Source organism: Myzus persicae, unplaced genomic scaffold (assembly GCF_001856785.1).
Source record: "Myzus persicae strain clone G006 unplaced genomic scaffold, MPER_G0061.0, whole genome shotgun sequence".
Taxonomy (NCBI): domain Eukaryota; kingdom Metazoa; phylum Arthropoda; class Insecta; order Hemiptera; family Aphididae; genus Myzus; species Myzus persicae.
The window spans coordinates 15,765-28,815 of NW_019103877.1; the positions used below are offsets into that span (position 1 = coordinate 15,765).

Consider the following 13,051-nt stretch of genomic DNA (forward strand, 5'->3'; position numbering starts at 1 on the left):
TAATATTATAATCTTCATTAATATTTTATCATATGGGCAGGTATGAATAAATTATTGATATAGGTAGTTGAATTTATTTATAAGTTAGTACCACGAACCGTAGTTTGGTGTGAATATACCTAGGTTCGCTGTACATAAATAGCATAAAATCAGTCTAAATATCTACCTAGGTATCTCAAAATTATAAAAATGAATACTTACCTACAGTAATAAACCGTCTATGGAAAAAATGTATTAACGAAACACGATTAAATAAGTCATGACAAAATAAGTCGTTTGAAGAAAAATTGTTATTTTTTGATTTAAATAAGTATCCAATTTTTACTTCACTTAGGTAATAACGATAACAAGAAATTATGCTTTTAATGTATTCTCAGTACTTTTAAATTTTAATTCTAGTAATAAACTTATGAGAAAACAAGAAACTAAATTTCAAGTTTCTGATTTTAACAGTATGCATTTTTAATTACAAAATAATATTAAAATGTTCGTGGTTTTTTTTTAATTTTAACAAAATTTTAACATTTGATACTGATAAAAAATGTATGATTTTAGTATATTTTTTAATTTTTGTAAGACTTACGAAGACTTAAACTAATTTATGAGGAATCTTATAATACATTTTCAAACACACATTGAAAAAGAACAAATAATAGAAAACAATTTTAAATGTCAATGCATTATTCAAAATAAGCCGAAACATTTTGAAAATTATATCATTTGTAGAAAATGTAAATTTAAATATTTAAGGAAAAATCTAAGTTTAGGTAGGTCGTAGATACCCATTTTTGAATAACAACAAAATAGCGAAATCGACTTTTCTATAACTGTGGGTGTTGAGTAAATATTTCCGTTTTTCGTGTGTTTTTTGTTAGTTTTTTGAATCATAATTAAAAAATGCTGATCATTTTCTATTTTTGTCTTCCCAAATTACCAATTGGACCTAGTTTTCTACTAGAAACCATTTTCAAAGTTGAAGATGCATTTAAAGTGTTCAAAAATATGGTGGTAGCCGGTAGGTACAAAAAAAACCAACACATGATAATAATATAATATACATATAATAATTGTACCATTTACAGAATCTAATATTAATTAATTCATAGTTTATGCTCAATGGTCTAAAACCGTAATGGTACACATCTATATATTAAAGTAATGAAACTGAATATCATAGTCATTAGTCTCTTCTGTTAGAATTCAATTGATTGCCTGCATCCCTCTCTTTCATTCGATTATCTATTTTTTAAGCTCATGAATCATGATATATCGTTTATTATGTATTTTAATGTAATGAGAAACAATTAACGTCCAACGAGTAATTACTTAAAAAACTAATTAGGTCATTGTCAATTGGTATAATAGTTATTGGAATACTATCAGAGTTTGTCGATCGTAGGTACCTACTTACATAATTTTTAATGTATGTCTCGACAGTCAACTTTATGTGAATTTGGTGTATTTTTTTAAAGTACAAAAGACAAAACTGGTACCTAGGTAGTATTATTTTATTAAAATGAAAACTTCAATAAGTAAAATAAACATGTACCAATTGTACCTACATGAGGGTACCAAGTGGGAATTTCCCGAATGCCTAAACGACTGTTCAATTTTCAACGTTGCATATTACTGCAAACACTGTGTATAAGTATACATTATAATACAATATATTTGTATACATATTTACAACCAGGTACTTATGCAGTTATGCATGATTCAGAGTTGTATACTTACCTTCGCACTTACATGATGTTCCAGTTAGACCGTAACCACCATATAAATATTTAATATACCTACAATCGATATTACATTTCCAAATTAAATTTAAATTACCTTTTAAATAGACATTTTATTTATAAAACAATAGAAAGAATTAACTCATTGTATATAACTAGGTACATCATATTATATTAAAATTTATGAATGTTTAAAATATATATTTATATTACTGACGTAGGTTTATACAGGTAATAAGAGCCTCAAAAGTAGTAGCAACTTTCCCTCAAAAATAATTATGAACAAAGTTTAAACAGCTAAATAGTGTTCAAAAGTTGACAGTTATTTTTTTTAAACATTCTTAGTAAATTTGGTTACAAATCGCGTACAAAACTGATTAATTTCCAGTTTAACCAATTTAGGTAGGTACTATAATCACTGGCCACTAAATCATGATTAAGGAACCATTTGCTCACTATTGGTTCATTAAGTTTTTAACGAATAAAAATGTAATCCAGAATTAGAAAACTATTTTTTATGCTGAAAGTAGATTTATATAAGATATAATATAAATTATACAAAAGAGTTAATTTCAGTTTTAAAATAGGGCTGCTAAATGTTTAGGCGAGCGAAAAATGTCCACAGCCAGGGCACAGAAGTGACTGTAAAATGTTTGGGCGTCATTTTGATTTTTACATCCAATACAAAATAAATTTACCAAAAGCCTAATATAATTTAGTATATTGCTTTTCTCAAACAACTTTTTTGTATTCATGTTGCTTATGCCTTCAGAGAAATGTGCATTTAATTTAAAATGTATTTAATACTATGGACTTAGTACTAAAATGTTAACTATCTATTTATTAATATATATATTAATATGAATTACTTTTTTTGCTTTAGTGGTACCAGGATAACATGAAGGAAGGTAAATAAGTTATGGGAAAAATAACCCTGTGGCCTGTGGAACCCCAAATGGCACCCTCGTGGGCTGTAATCATTGCAGCAGTAACACCGAGAAGTTGCTTAGATAGTAGAGAAACACCACTGCCTCAAGTATAGGTATTTAAACTTAAACTTACCATTTTTCAGATACTTGAAAAAAACCTTCAGAGGTCAGGAAAAAATTACGTTTATAATTTACAAACGAATATCCGTGATCCATCTTTATCATGAAAATCTTACCTTTTATAATGCTAATAAATATTAGGAATACTTGGAATTTACGTTATTATAGTATTAAGTCAAAGATCTCTACCCTATTTTATTCATTATGTAAAAAAAGTTAAGTAATTTTACATTCTATTATTAATTATTTGAATCATTAAGTACATTACGATACATGCAGATACCTAGGGTCTAGGAAAAATTTGTTTTAAAATTAAAGTTGATGTTTTGGAATCATATTGTTTTCACCCCACGGGTATTTATTTGTTAAACTAGAAAGTAAATATAAAGTGTACTCAATTAAAATTTAAAAGCAATTCTGAAGACTGAAAGTCAGCCACGTTTTATGTGATCCTTGTGACTGACTTATGATGCATCATAATGGGTACTATTTTTTACGATGCAGCACGATTTAGAGACATTTTTATCTGATCGGTTATCCGTATTAAACTATGAAAGTATTACATATGTACTTTTTTAAGAAGTACACCTGTACGAATATATACAAGCAATATATAGCATATTATATATTTATATGTACTATTGTAGGTACTAATAATATTTATGATATTTATTCCAACACACGAATAATGTGTACATAATTACCAATAAAATAATATTTGGAAATAATGGTTTGATTTTCGATATTGTCGGTTGTATTAATTGTAGAAAACAATAATCTCTAAACGTATTCTGGTTTTGTGCTCAAACGCGTCTCGTTGCCTTTTTTTATTATTCCGTCGCCATATATCATTAGTAGGTATAAATACAATATTTAAAATTTTGTTGAAATCATTTATAACAATTTACTGTTATAAAATTGATAAATTAATTTTTGCCTAATGATTCACTAAGTTCTTCATGATGGTTTTAATAGTAATGTTTCATACATATTTTTATAAACAACAGTACCTATCAACGTTCAAAATTTTATAATTTATAGTTTTCTATAAATGATAAATGCAATATTTATCTTTGATAGGTATATATATGTACCAAGACGGCGCACATTACTACCTTAAATAGTCAGCTAAACAGATGTTGTGATTCAGTACCGTGCCTGTGCATGTTATTGGTGTATCATGATGTTAAAATATATTGTATACATTATAATATTATATCATAAATACTCACGCCTTGTGTATTATAATTATGACGAGAGGAAAGGGGAGGTTTTTTATTTAAGAATTACGTAAACATATATACACTCTAACAATTTGCACGTACAGTTAAATTGTTATTATTATGTGCCTATTCTAGAACACGAAAACAACGATGGCCGATAGCGCACCTATACCCCAACGAACCACGGTAGGGTGTATACGAAATTCGTTGTCAAGGCGCTATACAGCCGCTGCTGTCGCCGCTTTCAGTCAACGTGTTGGACGTGCACAAGTCCATCGTCTGTTGAAGCATTATCGAGGAAAATATCAATCTTACATCATGGTAATTTATAATATACGTTACGCAAAAAAATATTATACATTATATATATATATTATTAAGTACTAAATAGGGCATTTATTTGAACATAATATTACAGTGCATTTATTGATAATTGATTAGGTAATTAGTATTAAAATTTAAAATTAAAATTAAAATGTTAATTTTAATATTTATTAATTATTAGTTATATTATATTTATTATATTATTATACAAGTATACAATATATATATGATGTACACTCAATAATAATATGATCATAATAGGTAATACCATTGAAACAAATTCAAAATAAAAATTAACTAATCACGAAATATTGAAAAGCAACTTAAATTAATTAAACACCAAAATGTTACATTTTTTTAAACTGTACCTCCTTAAGTATTTTTTAAAACTAAATCATCTTTATGTTTTTAGCATCAATATCAAATAAAATGTAGGTTCACACATAATATAATTTTTTAGTTAGGTTTGAACTGTTACATGTCTTACTCCATTCATTTTGAATTATACATTTAAATTGTTTGATTTTTAATAGCTATTAATTATTTTTATTTAGTGGTAATTTTTAATTTTATAATTTTGAGTTACATAAAAAATAAAAAAATTCATCATTATCCAATAAAATATACAAAGTAAAAACTTATTTTTAAAAGCATTATTTTTTATTTTGGTTTTTAATTATTGATTAATTCTTAATTAACTATATTTGTTATATTATATTACCTTTTAGAGTCATTTTTATTTTACAATATTAAGTTGATTTAAAAATTGTTGTGGCAAAAATCATACATTTATTAATTTATTTTATAACGTTCATGGTGCATGATTCACTTAAAATAATCTATAATAAAATAGAAAAAATTGAAAACTCATTTTTTAAATGTCCGTTCAAAAATATTGTGTTGATTTGTTTCATGGAATCTTACGGAACTGTCGAAGTACAGTAATTTGTATTTTGAGGGAAGATCTTCTGGGAATTCAAAGTTCTCTAACTAAATATTTAGGGTGACTAAGGAATGTGTATTTGCTTGCTATGACGTATATTCGTATTTATGAATTATTATTTATTTTAAAACGATTTTTCGTTTGGACTTATAATAAAATTAATTAATCGACTCATATAATGTCTAAATAACGTAAGTCCATCTATTTAATAATCGTAAGCTAATAACCTTGTAATTGATGCTTAAACACTTTAAAAAAAAAAAAACTATTTTGAGTAGAACAATCTTAATACGCGTTAGCATAAATATTTGTTTGAGGGGCCCGGTGCCTAATTTTCCAACCTTACACATTTCTATAAAATTTTAAAATTGTATTCTATGTTTTAATTCCTTGAAGTTATCTATTTCCTAATACTCCGATATCTATTTAGGGAAGGGGGGTTGATATGGTATACATATTTATATAAAACAATTAATTACTTCTTAGGCTTCATTGAATTGTCGGATTTTGATTTCTATTTTTTTATTTGACTGAGAAAAGGCTTCCTACAGATTGCATTGTACTCTGATTTTTTATTTTATTTCAAATAATAGAAAAAAAATAATTTGTTAAAAAATCTAAAAATTGTCTTATTTTTAAAAACATTTATATCACTATTATACAGTCTGCGATTAAAATATTGGAAAACGGAATTTAATGCGACTTGTAAAATATTACAGTTGTTTCTTATTTGATTTGGGGTTAGCGGTTATCTACTTCGTAGATAGTGACTAACCGCTCTGCTTTTGACAGACCTTCACCCTATATTACTAAACATATTTTATGATATATATTTTATATTACTATTGGGTAATTTATTTTAATATTGATAATACGGTATGTTGAATTCATTTTTGCCTAAAAAATTGCATTTGGAAATGTTATTGTATGTATATTAGGTATGTACATAGGTATACAATATAACAATATAGGTAGGTACATCAAAAGTTTCAATATATCACGAGTGACATTTTTATATTACAACAGAATAATTAAATTGTAATTATTTGCTTAAATATCTCATTTTGGCCAACTTGGATCATTAAATGACTATAAAAAAGTGCTTATAAATATTTTAGATTTTTTGATTTCACTATGAACTTCTTATGATTTATGAAAAACCTTGTGTTAAATGTTCGTTGTTTTTAACCTAGTAAATATATTTTTTTCGACATTAGTAGGAATAATACTAAACATGTAAAATGTTTATATTTTTATATGTGTACAAAAATATAGTATGATAATGTACATAATCTTTAAAATATTTTGAATATCACGCTTAGAAAATGCTAAAATAAACATTTGGTGAAAATTTCAAGTACTTATTAATTATAACAATTATTCGTTTTTAAATTACAACAAAAAAGAAATTTGTCGAAAACTGGTTTTGCGTGGTACGAATTCCCGATTTTCCTTATTTTTTTGTTTGTTTTCGCCGATTGGTTTGAAAAATACTGAGAATTTTCAATTTTAACCCGATAAAAGTACCAACTTAATTAAATTTTCTACTAGGAACCACCCTCAAAGCTGAAGATAGAAGTATTTTTTGTGTGAGTACAGTGTACTCACACACAAAAGAAGCATAATAAGTCAGTTAATCATCATTGTAAAGTCAATACATTCGCATCCCTCCATTCGGACTTGAAATTATGCCAATGTATTTTGTTTATTTTTAAAAGACCATGGGAAAAATCTGAAGAATCTAAGGATCTTATAATTAATTTTCAAATTTTTAAAACCTTTTATAAACGCTTTAAAAAAAATACTAAAATAATTCTTAAATTTTAAATTCCTACATGAAGCTTAATATAAGCCAAATCATTTTGAAAATTGTACTGTATAATATTGAAAATTACAGTGTAAGTTATAGAGAAATTTTTCAAGTTTCGACGATTATTATTTTTTGAATTACAAGAAAAGGTTATGTTAAAAAATCGTTGTATTACGTAAAAAATATTCAATGTCAACAACATTTAAAATTGCATAATTTATTAAAAATCTATTTGTACTAAAATAACTATTCAATGTCTTATCGATTTTTGTATTCAATTTGAATGTCTGAATAAGATGTTTAAATTTCAAATGTTATATTTCTTAATTACAAAATAATTTTAAATTTTTAGTGAATTTGATAAATTTTGAAGAAATATAAACTTAAAATGCTTCGAATAAAAATGTATTACTAAGGTTTTTTAACTTGGGTATTAGTAAATTAAATAAAACCTTGTATACTTTTAAAGCTTTTTTACTCAAGAAGAATAATTATTATATCTTACATAATACATTGAAAAAAAACATTTTTCTCCGATAACAGAAAAAAGTCAAACTATTTTGAAAATCATATCATGTCTAGTAAATGATAATACAATTATTTGGTGTACATTTTAAGTCTCAAAAGTTATTTATTTTAAATTTTAGCGAAATCAGGTTTTGAGTAAATATTCCCATTTTTCTTAATTTTTTTTCATGATTTATCGAAAAGTACGTACTAGGAATTTTTTCAATTAGAACCCATCAAAAAACAAACTAGATCCAATTCGCTAACAAAAATAAACCTCAATTTTAAATATTTAATCATTTTAAATGCTCCAAAAGGTTAGGATAGACCCCCGAAAAATATATACCTAAATAAATATAAAATCACAAATTATTGTAAAACCAACACATTCTAATCTCAATCTAAAACTATAATTAAACAGTAAAAATTGTTTTAATTATTTTCTGTTATCTAAAGTAATCAAAACATTTTTTCATTTGTTATTGGTTCCTATTTATTTGCATTCCACTGGCTGCCATAGTAGAATCCTATAATAAATGTGTATTAGTAAAACAACAATATTTCATGTAAAGCATTGTATAAAAAATGGTATGGGCTTTGTTGTACTAATATAGAAGATTTGATAGTGCAACATTAAATTTTTATTAAACGTATTGCTGCTGGAAATTCAAATCATTTTTATTACAAATAATGGAATTCAAGTTTAAAAAGTTCAATAACACTTTTTTCATCATTCATATTTCTTTAAACTATAGAGGAAGGTATTATAGTATTATGCCAATTATTATTATTATATCATAAACTTAATAAATTAAGCGGTTTCACATGTTACATTAAGTCACATCTATTGTCAATTAGTGCAGGTACTTGTATAATTTATTTTGATAGTACATTTTGGAAAACATAACCATTTAGGTGTTCTATTTATGAGTGTGATATTAACTGTTATTTTATTTTTCGTAATACTAAAAAATAATATTATACCTAATAGTTTTTACTGCTATTTTTGAGACAAATTGGAGTCTCATTACGTCTCGAGTAGTCTCATGCAGTGCCGTAGAAACGGCGGTGAGTGCGGTTCATTGCCCCACGTTTCAAGTTCTTACATGGAGCTAATACTTAAATAAAATAAATGTAAGAACCTATACTAATAGCAAAATATTTTTTAATATGATCATATTTTAATATAATATTAGGAAAATAATGATAATTTTGTTTGTACTTAGTTGTTATTTTCGACTAACAATATATAAGGTGAGTTTAAATTTGATAACATTTGATAACATTTCTCGTTTGAACTAAAAATAGTATTATTGGGAAAATGATTTTGTAAATTATTATCAGCTCGATACTGGTCATAGTATATTGGACACGGATAATGTTGTTTTATTGAACAACTTATAAAAGTAGATGGAGACAGATCATTGAGAGTGACGTAGGATTATTTTAATATTACAATTTACAGCTTTAGCACAATTACACAATAGATTTACTGGACTGAATGAAGTGATAAGTACGTTTGAATTTCTTAATCCATCAAAATTTAAAATGTCTGCAGAATCAAGCACAATCAAGTCCTCGTATGATTTTGCATGTATTAAAATATAGATCTGACATTAATTTTGACTTTACCAGACAAGTTTTATCAATTACAACATTAACTGTCCAAATCAATTTGATATAAGACACTTAGTAAATTTCATTATTCAAAATGACTTGGCTTTGTTTTCCTGACGTTTTAACTGATTGTTTAATATTTCTTACAATTCCGGTAACTGTGTCCTCAGCTGAGAGGTCATTTTCAAAACTGAAACTCATTAAAAATTATTTAAGAAACTCCACGGCTCAAAATAGACTTCGTAATATTGTAATATAGAAGAAAGGAGAACTAATGAACTAGATATAGAAAAAACAATTGAACATTTTGCTAATGCACAAACAAAAAATGTTGTGTTGAAATCAATAAAAAAATTACATGCCGATGTCTGATTTATATTGTTTTTTTTATAATTGTTTAAATGAAATATTAATGGAAAATAATGGGCCCACAAATCACATTTCCACCAGGCCCATCTAATTATCGCTACGGCACTGGTTTAGTGTCAGATACAGACTTGTCAACTAAGTTGTGTATCGAGGAAATAATATTAGTCTTAACTCTTGATATTGAGTAAAATCTAAAATTTCAATCATAATCATCTTGTTTATTTTAAAACTTTACCTTATTAAATGGTTCGCAGCTGTGTAAATGTTGTGCCAAATATGAGAAGTAATGAGAGCTGTTCCTGTGTAGGTATTTGTTTCACAAAAACATTATTTTTATCAAACATTTTGGCAATGATGATGATGTGTAATGTCGCATTTGATCGATAAGAAATAGGTAGGTAGTTAGATACTCTGGTAGGTACTAACTACCTAAGGCCAAAGGAAGGACAAAAATAATAAGTATAAATTAATAATCTAGACGGGGTTGTACATACAATATACATTTATATTATATATACCTATATAATATAATACATTTAAAAAAACAATGCATGTAATAAACCTTTTTGAATAACTTTGAAAAAACGATGTAATAAAATTGAGGTTAACGCGTACAACACGCGATTGTTGGTATTCACACGCAGCATGAAAATGCATTTATTTGTTTTTATCGCAAAACTTTTTGCACGATTTGTCAATTTGTCACGTAAAAAACAAAACAAAAAAATATAATTCATACAAATATAATATTAGTTCATTAAATTAAATCGAACAAATTCTTTAATTTATGAAAAAATATTGCATTTGGTCAGCTCAATATTATTTTATCTATATTCTATACAGTTAAATTATTATTTGTAATCTAAGTCGTTTCTATAGTCAACAGAATCATACCTTATGACTAGGGCTCGGAACTTAATGCTCTTAAAAAGTACAAATATGCTCTAAAAATATGCACTTATATTATATTTTTTTACACAAAATTTTCATTTGCAGAAATATTTTATAAAATTATAAATTTGGAAAAAGCAAACTAATAATAATAATTTTGATTTTTAATTTTTGATCATAATTTAAACATCAAAAAAATTATATAACAATGCCTCCAAAATGTTCCTTGAATAAAATAAATACGTATAAGTCGGAACTGACAATAATATCTCGGCAGTAGGTTAATATATATTAATGCCATCAGCCCATCAACAATAATCATTGAATTATTTCCCTAGGAAAGTATTTATAGAAAATCATCGTATTTCAATTGTAGCTGTTTCTATTTTATATTTATTTAATATTTATATAATATTTTATTTTAGATACAGCAAGCTGTAGTAATAATTTATAAATATTTATACATTATATTAATCAATAGAGGAAAAACATTGTTTTTAATGCCAAATGGAAATTTAAAAAATACGATACAAGAATATCTAATAAATTCTTTCAATATGAATTTATTTATTTTATTATTTAGGAATCTTCATATATTATAATTTACGAAATATACTCTAAAAAAATGTAAAATTAAGAATTATGCTCTAAACTCTAAAAATCATTAAATATGCAAAAATATGCACTATAAACTTTTGATATGTTTTTCGTAGTGTCTTAGAATGAATTTCTAGCTCACTAAGTAATGAATCTAACAGTCCAAAAAAAAACATGCAAATGCAACAACTTCCTAGCCATACTTATGACATTGTATTTTTGAATCTTTATGATATTGTCTACAATTAGTACAGGTGTAAGTTTGGGGGCTCTGATATAAGTATTTTAACTATAAAGTGTGTATAAATGTGTACCTAATATGTATATATTTCTTAGAGACGTTCTAAGACTATTTTTTTTAAGGGATACCTGAAGGCGTAAGCGTGGAGCCTGGTACAATGGTTCGCCTGCCACCACCTTCGCGTTGGTTTTGTATCTAGACGATATTATAACGTTAAAACTCATCAGAAATTAAAATTTGTATAATGGGTAAATAACTGCAGTTTTATTATTAAAAACTAATAGATATTTTTGTTTAATATTGTTTACAAATTATTCTTTAGAATTGTATTAGTTAGCCTTCTAGAATCTAGATCGTATCTATTGTACCTACCTAAATAAACTCCTGTTGTTTTATATTTTTTTTTTGAGATAACCATAATGTCATAGTTCCTAAATAAAAAAATATACTAAACATTTTATCTGATCTGTAGCTAGATTTTAATTAAATTAAATTTAGATATCTGAAACATCCACACTTTTAAACATTAATTATTGATTTATCTTACATAATTTAGGTAACGTTATACGAATGTTACTATTTATTAATGCTTTTATTATGTTGTTTCCACGTGCTTGATTAAAACATGTGTAGTAATTTAATGAGTACTATAGGTACTACCTACTTGATTACTAGAAACATTAATATTCAATAGGTATGCATAATCTTAAGAAAAAGAGGGATCTCAAATAAATATTTACTTCTATGTATAATATTATTATGTAGGTACATTCTGATTAAAATAACGAAGCAATATTACTGTATCAACATTGACCTATAAACCTAAATAGTTTTGATTTTTAATTTTATTACGTTTCCTTGTTTTTTAAAACACTTGTATAAAGTTTGTAATGATGACGTGTCTTTAATATAATTAAAAACAAGATACTATATAATACTACAATAAACTGCCCATGTTATAAAAGTTTTGTATTAAATGTAAATAATGTTTTTTTATTAAAATGTTCATTTTTTAAAGCATTTATTCTTAATAATAATAATAAAATTAATAAATAAACTAATTTTTTACATAAAATATAAAAAAAATAGTAGTATAACAATAATAGCTAAGTATGAGAAAAAATATCAAATATTATTTTAAAATACATAGTTCAGAGATATTATTTAACTATATTTTTTTTCGTTTATATAGATTTATTTTAAAAATCACGTTGATAATATATTTTGGTTGGTAGGTATCTTTAAAAATATTGTATATTTATAAAATTTGTTTCAAAAATATATACATGTATTAGGAGATAAGTTCTCATTACTTCAGAACTTGAAATATTAATCATATACAATTTTACATTTGTTATCAATTGATGGCATGTTGAGAAATATTGTGCTAAAGTTAACATTGTTATCAACATGATAATTTTTACAAAAAAATGTAATACTTTGGTCATTATAATAAATCAGTTATTATAGATACTAAAATAAAAAATTTTACTGTATTTATTATAAAACTAAAAAACAATAAATAAATATTTTATTTCTATCATGATATTATAGTTGTTATGGGCATAAAATCATATTTTGGTATTGAAAAATATGATGTTTAAAATATTTTAATTATTATTCTTTTAGAATAATACATCAATGTATTTTAAATTTTGATTAGGACTGATAAAATGTACAAAAAAAATTATTTGATTAAACTAATGTACAGGTGTGCTATGAATCATTTGATAAGGTGCTAATG

At 25.1% G+C, this 13,051-nt stretch overlaps 1 protein-coding gene across 2 annotated transcripts in view; it reads left to right on the top strand.

Moving 5' to 3' along the window:
* The window catches only part of LOC111035775, a 57,883-nt gene that overhangs the window by 1,018 nt on the left and 43,814 nt on the right, over window positions 1–13,051 (top strand). The window contains exons 2-3 of one of the 2 annotated variants that reach the window (XM_022317541.1): window positions 2,620–2,778; window positions 4,144–4,329. In XM_022317541.1, coding sequence (XP_022173233.1) covers window positions 4,159–4,329 — 171 coding nt within the window. In that variant the 5' untranslated portion in view covers window positions 2,620–2,778; window positions 4,144–4,158. Of the gene's footprint in view, window positions 1–2,619; window positions 2,779–4,143; window positions 4,330–11,429; window positions 11,556–13,051 lie in introns of those variants that run through there. The other variant, XM_022317542.1, reaches the window with a different exon arrangement.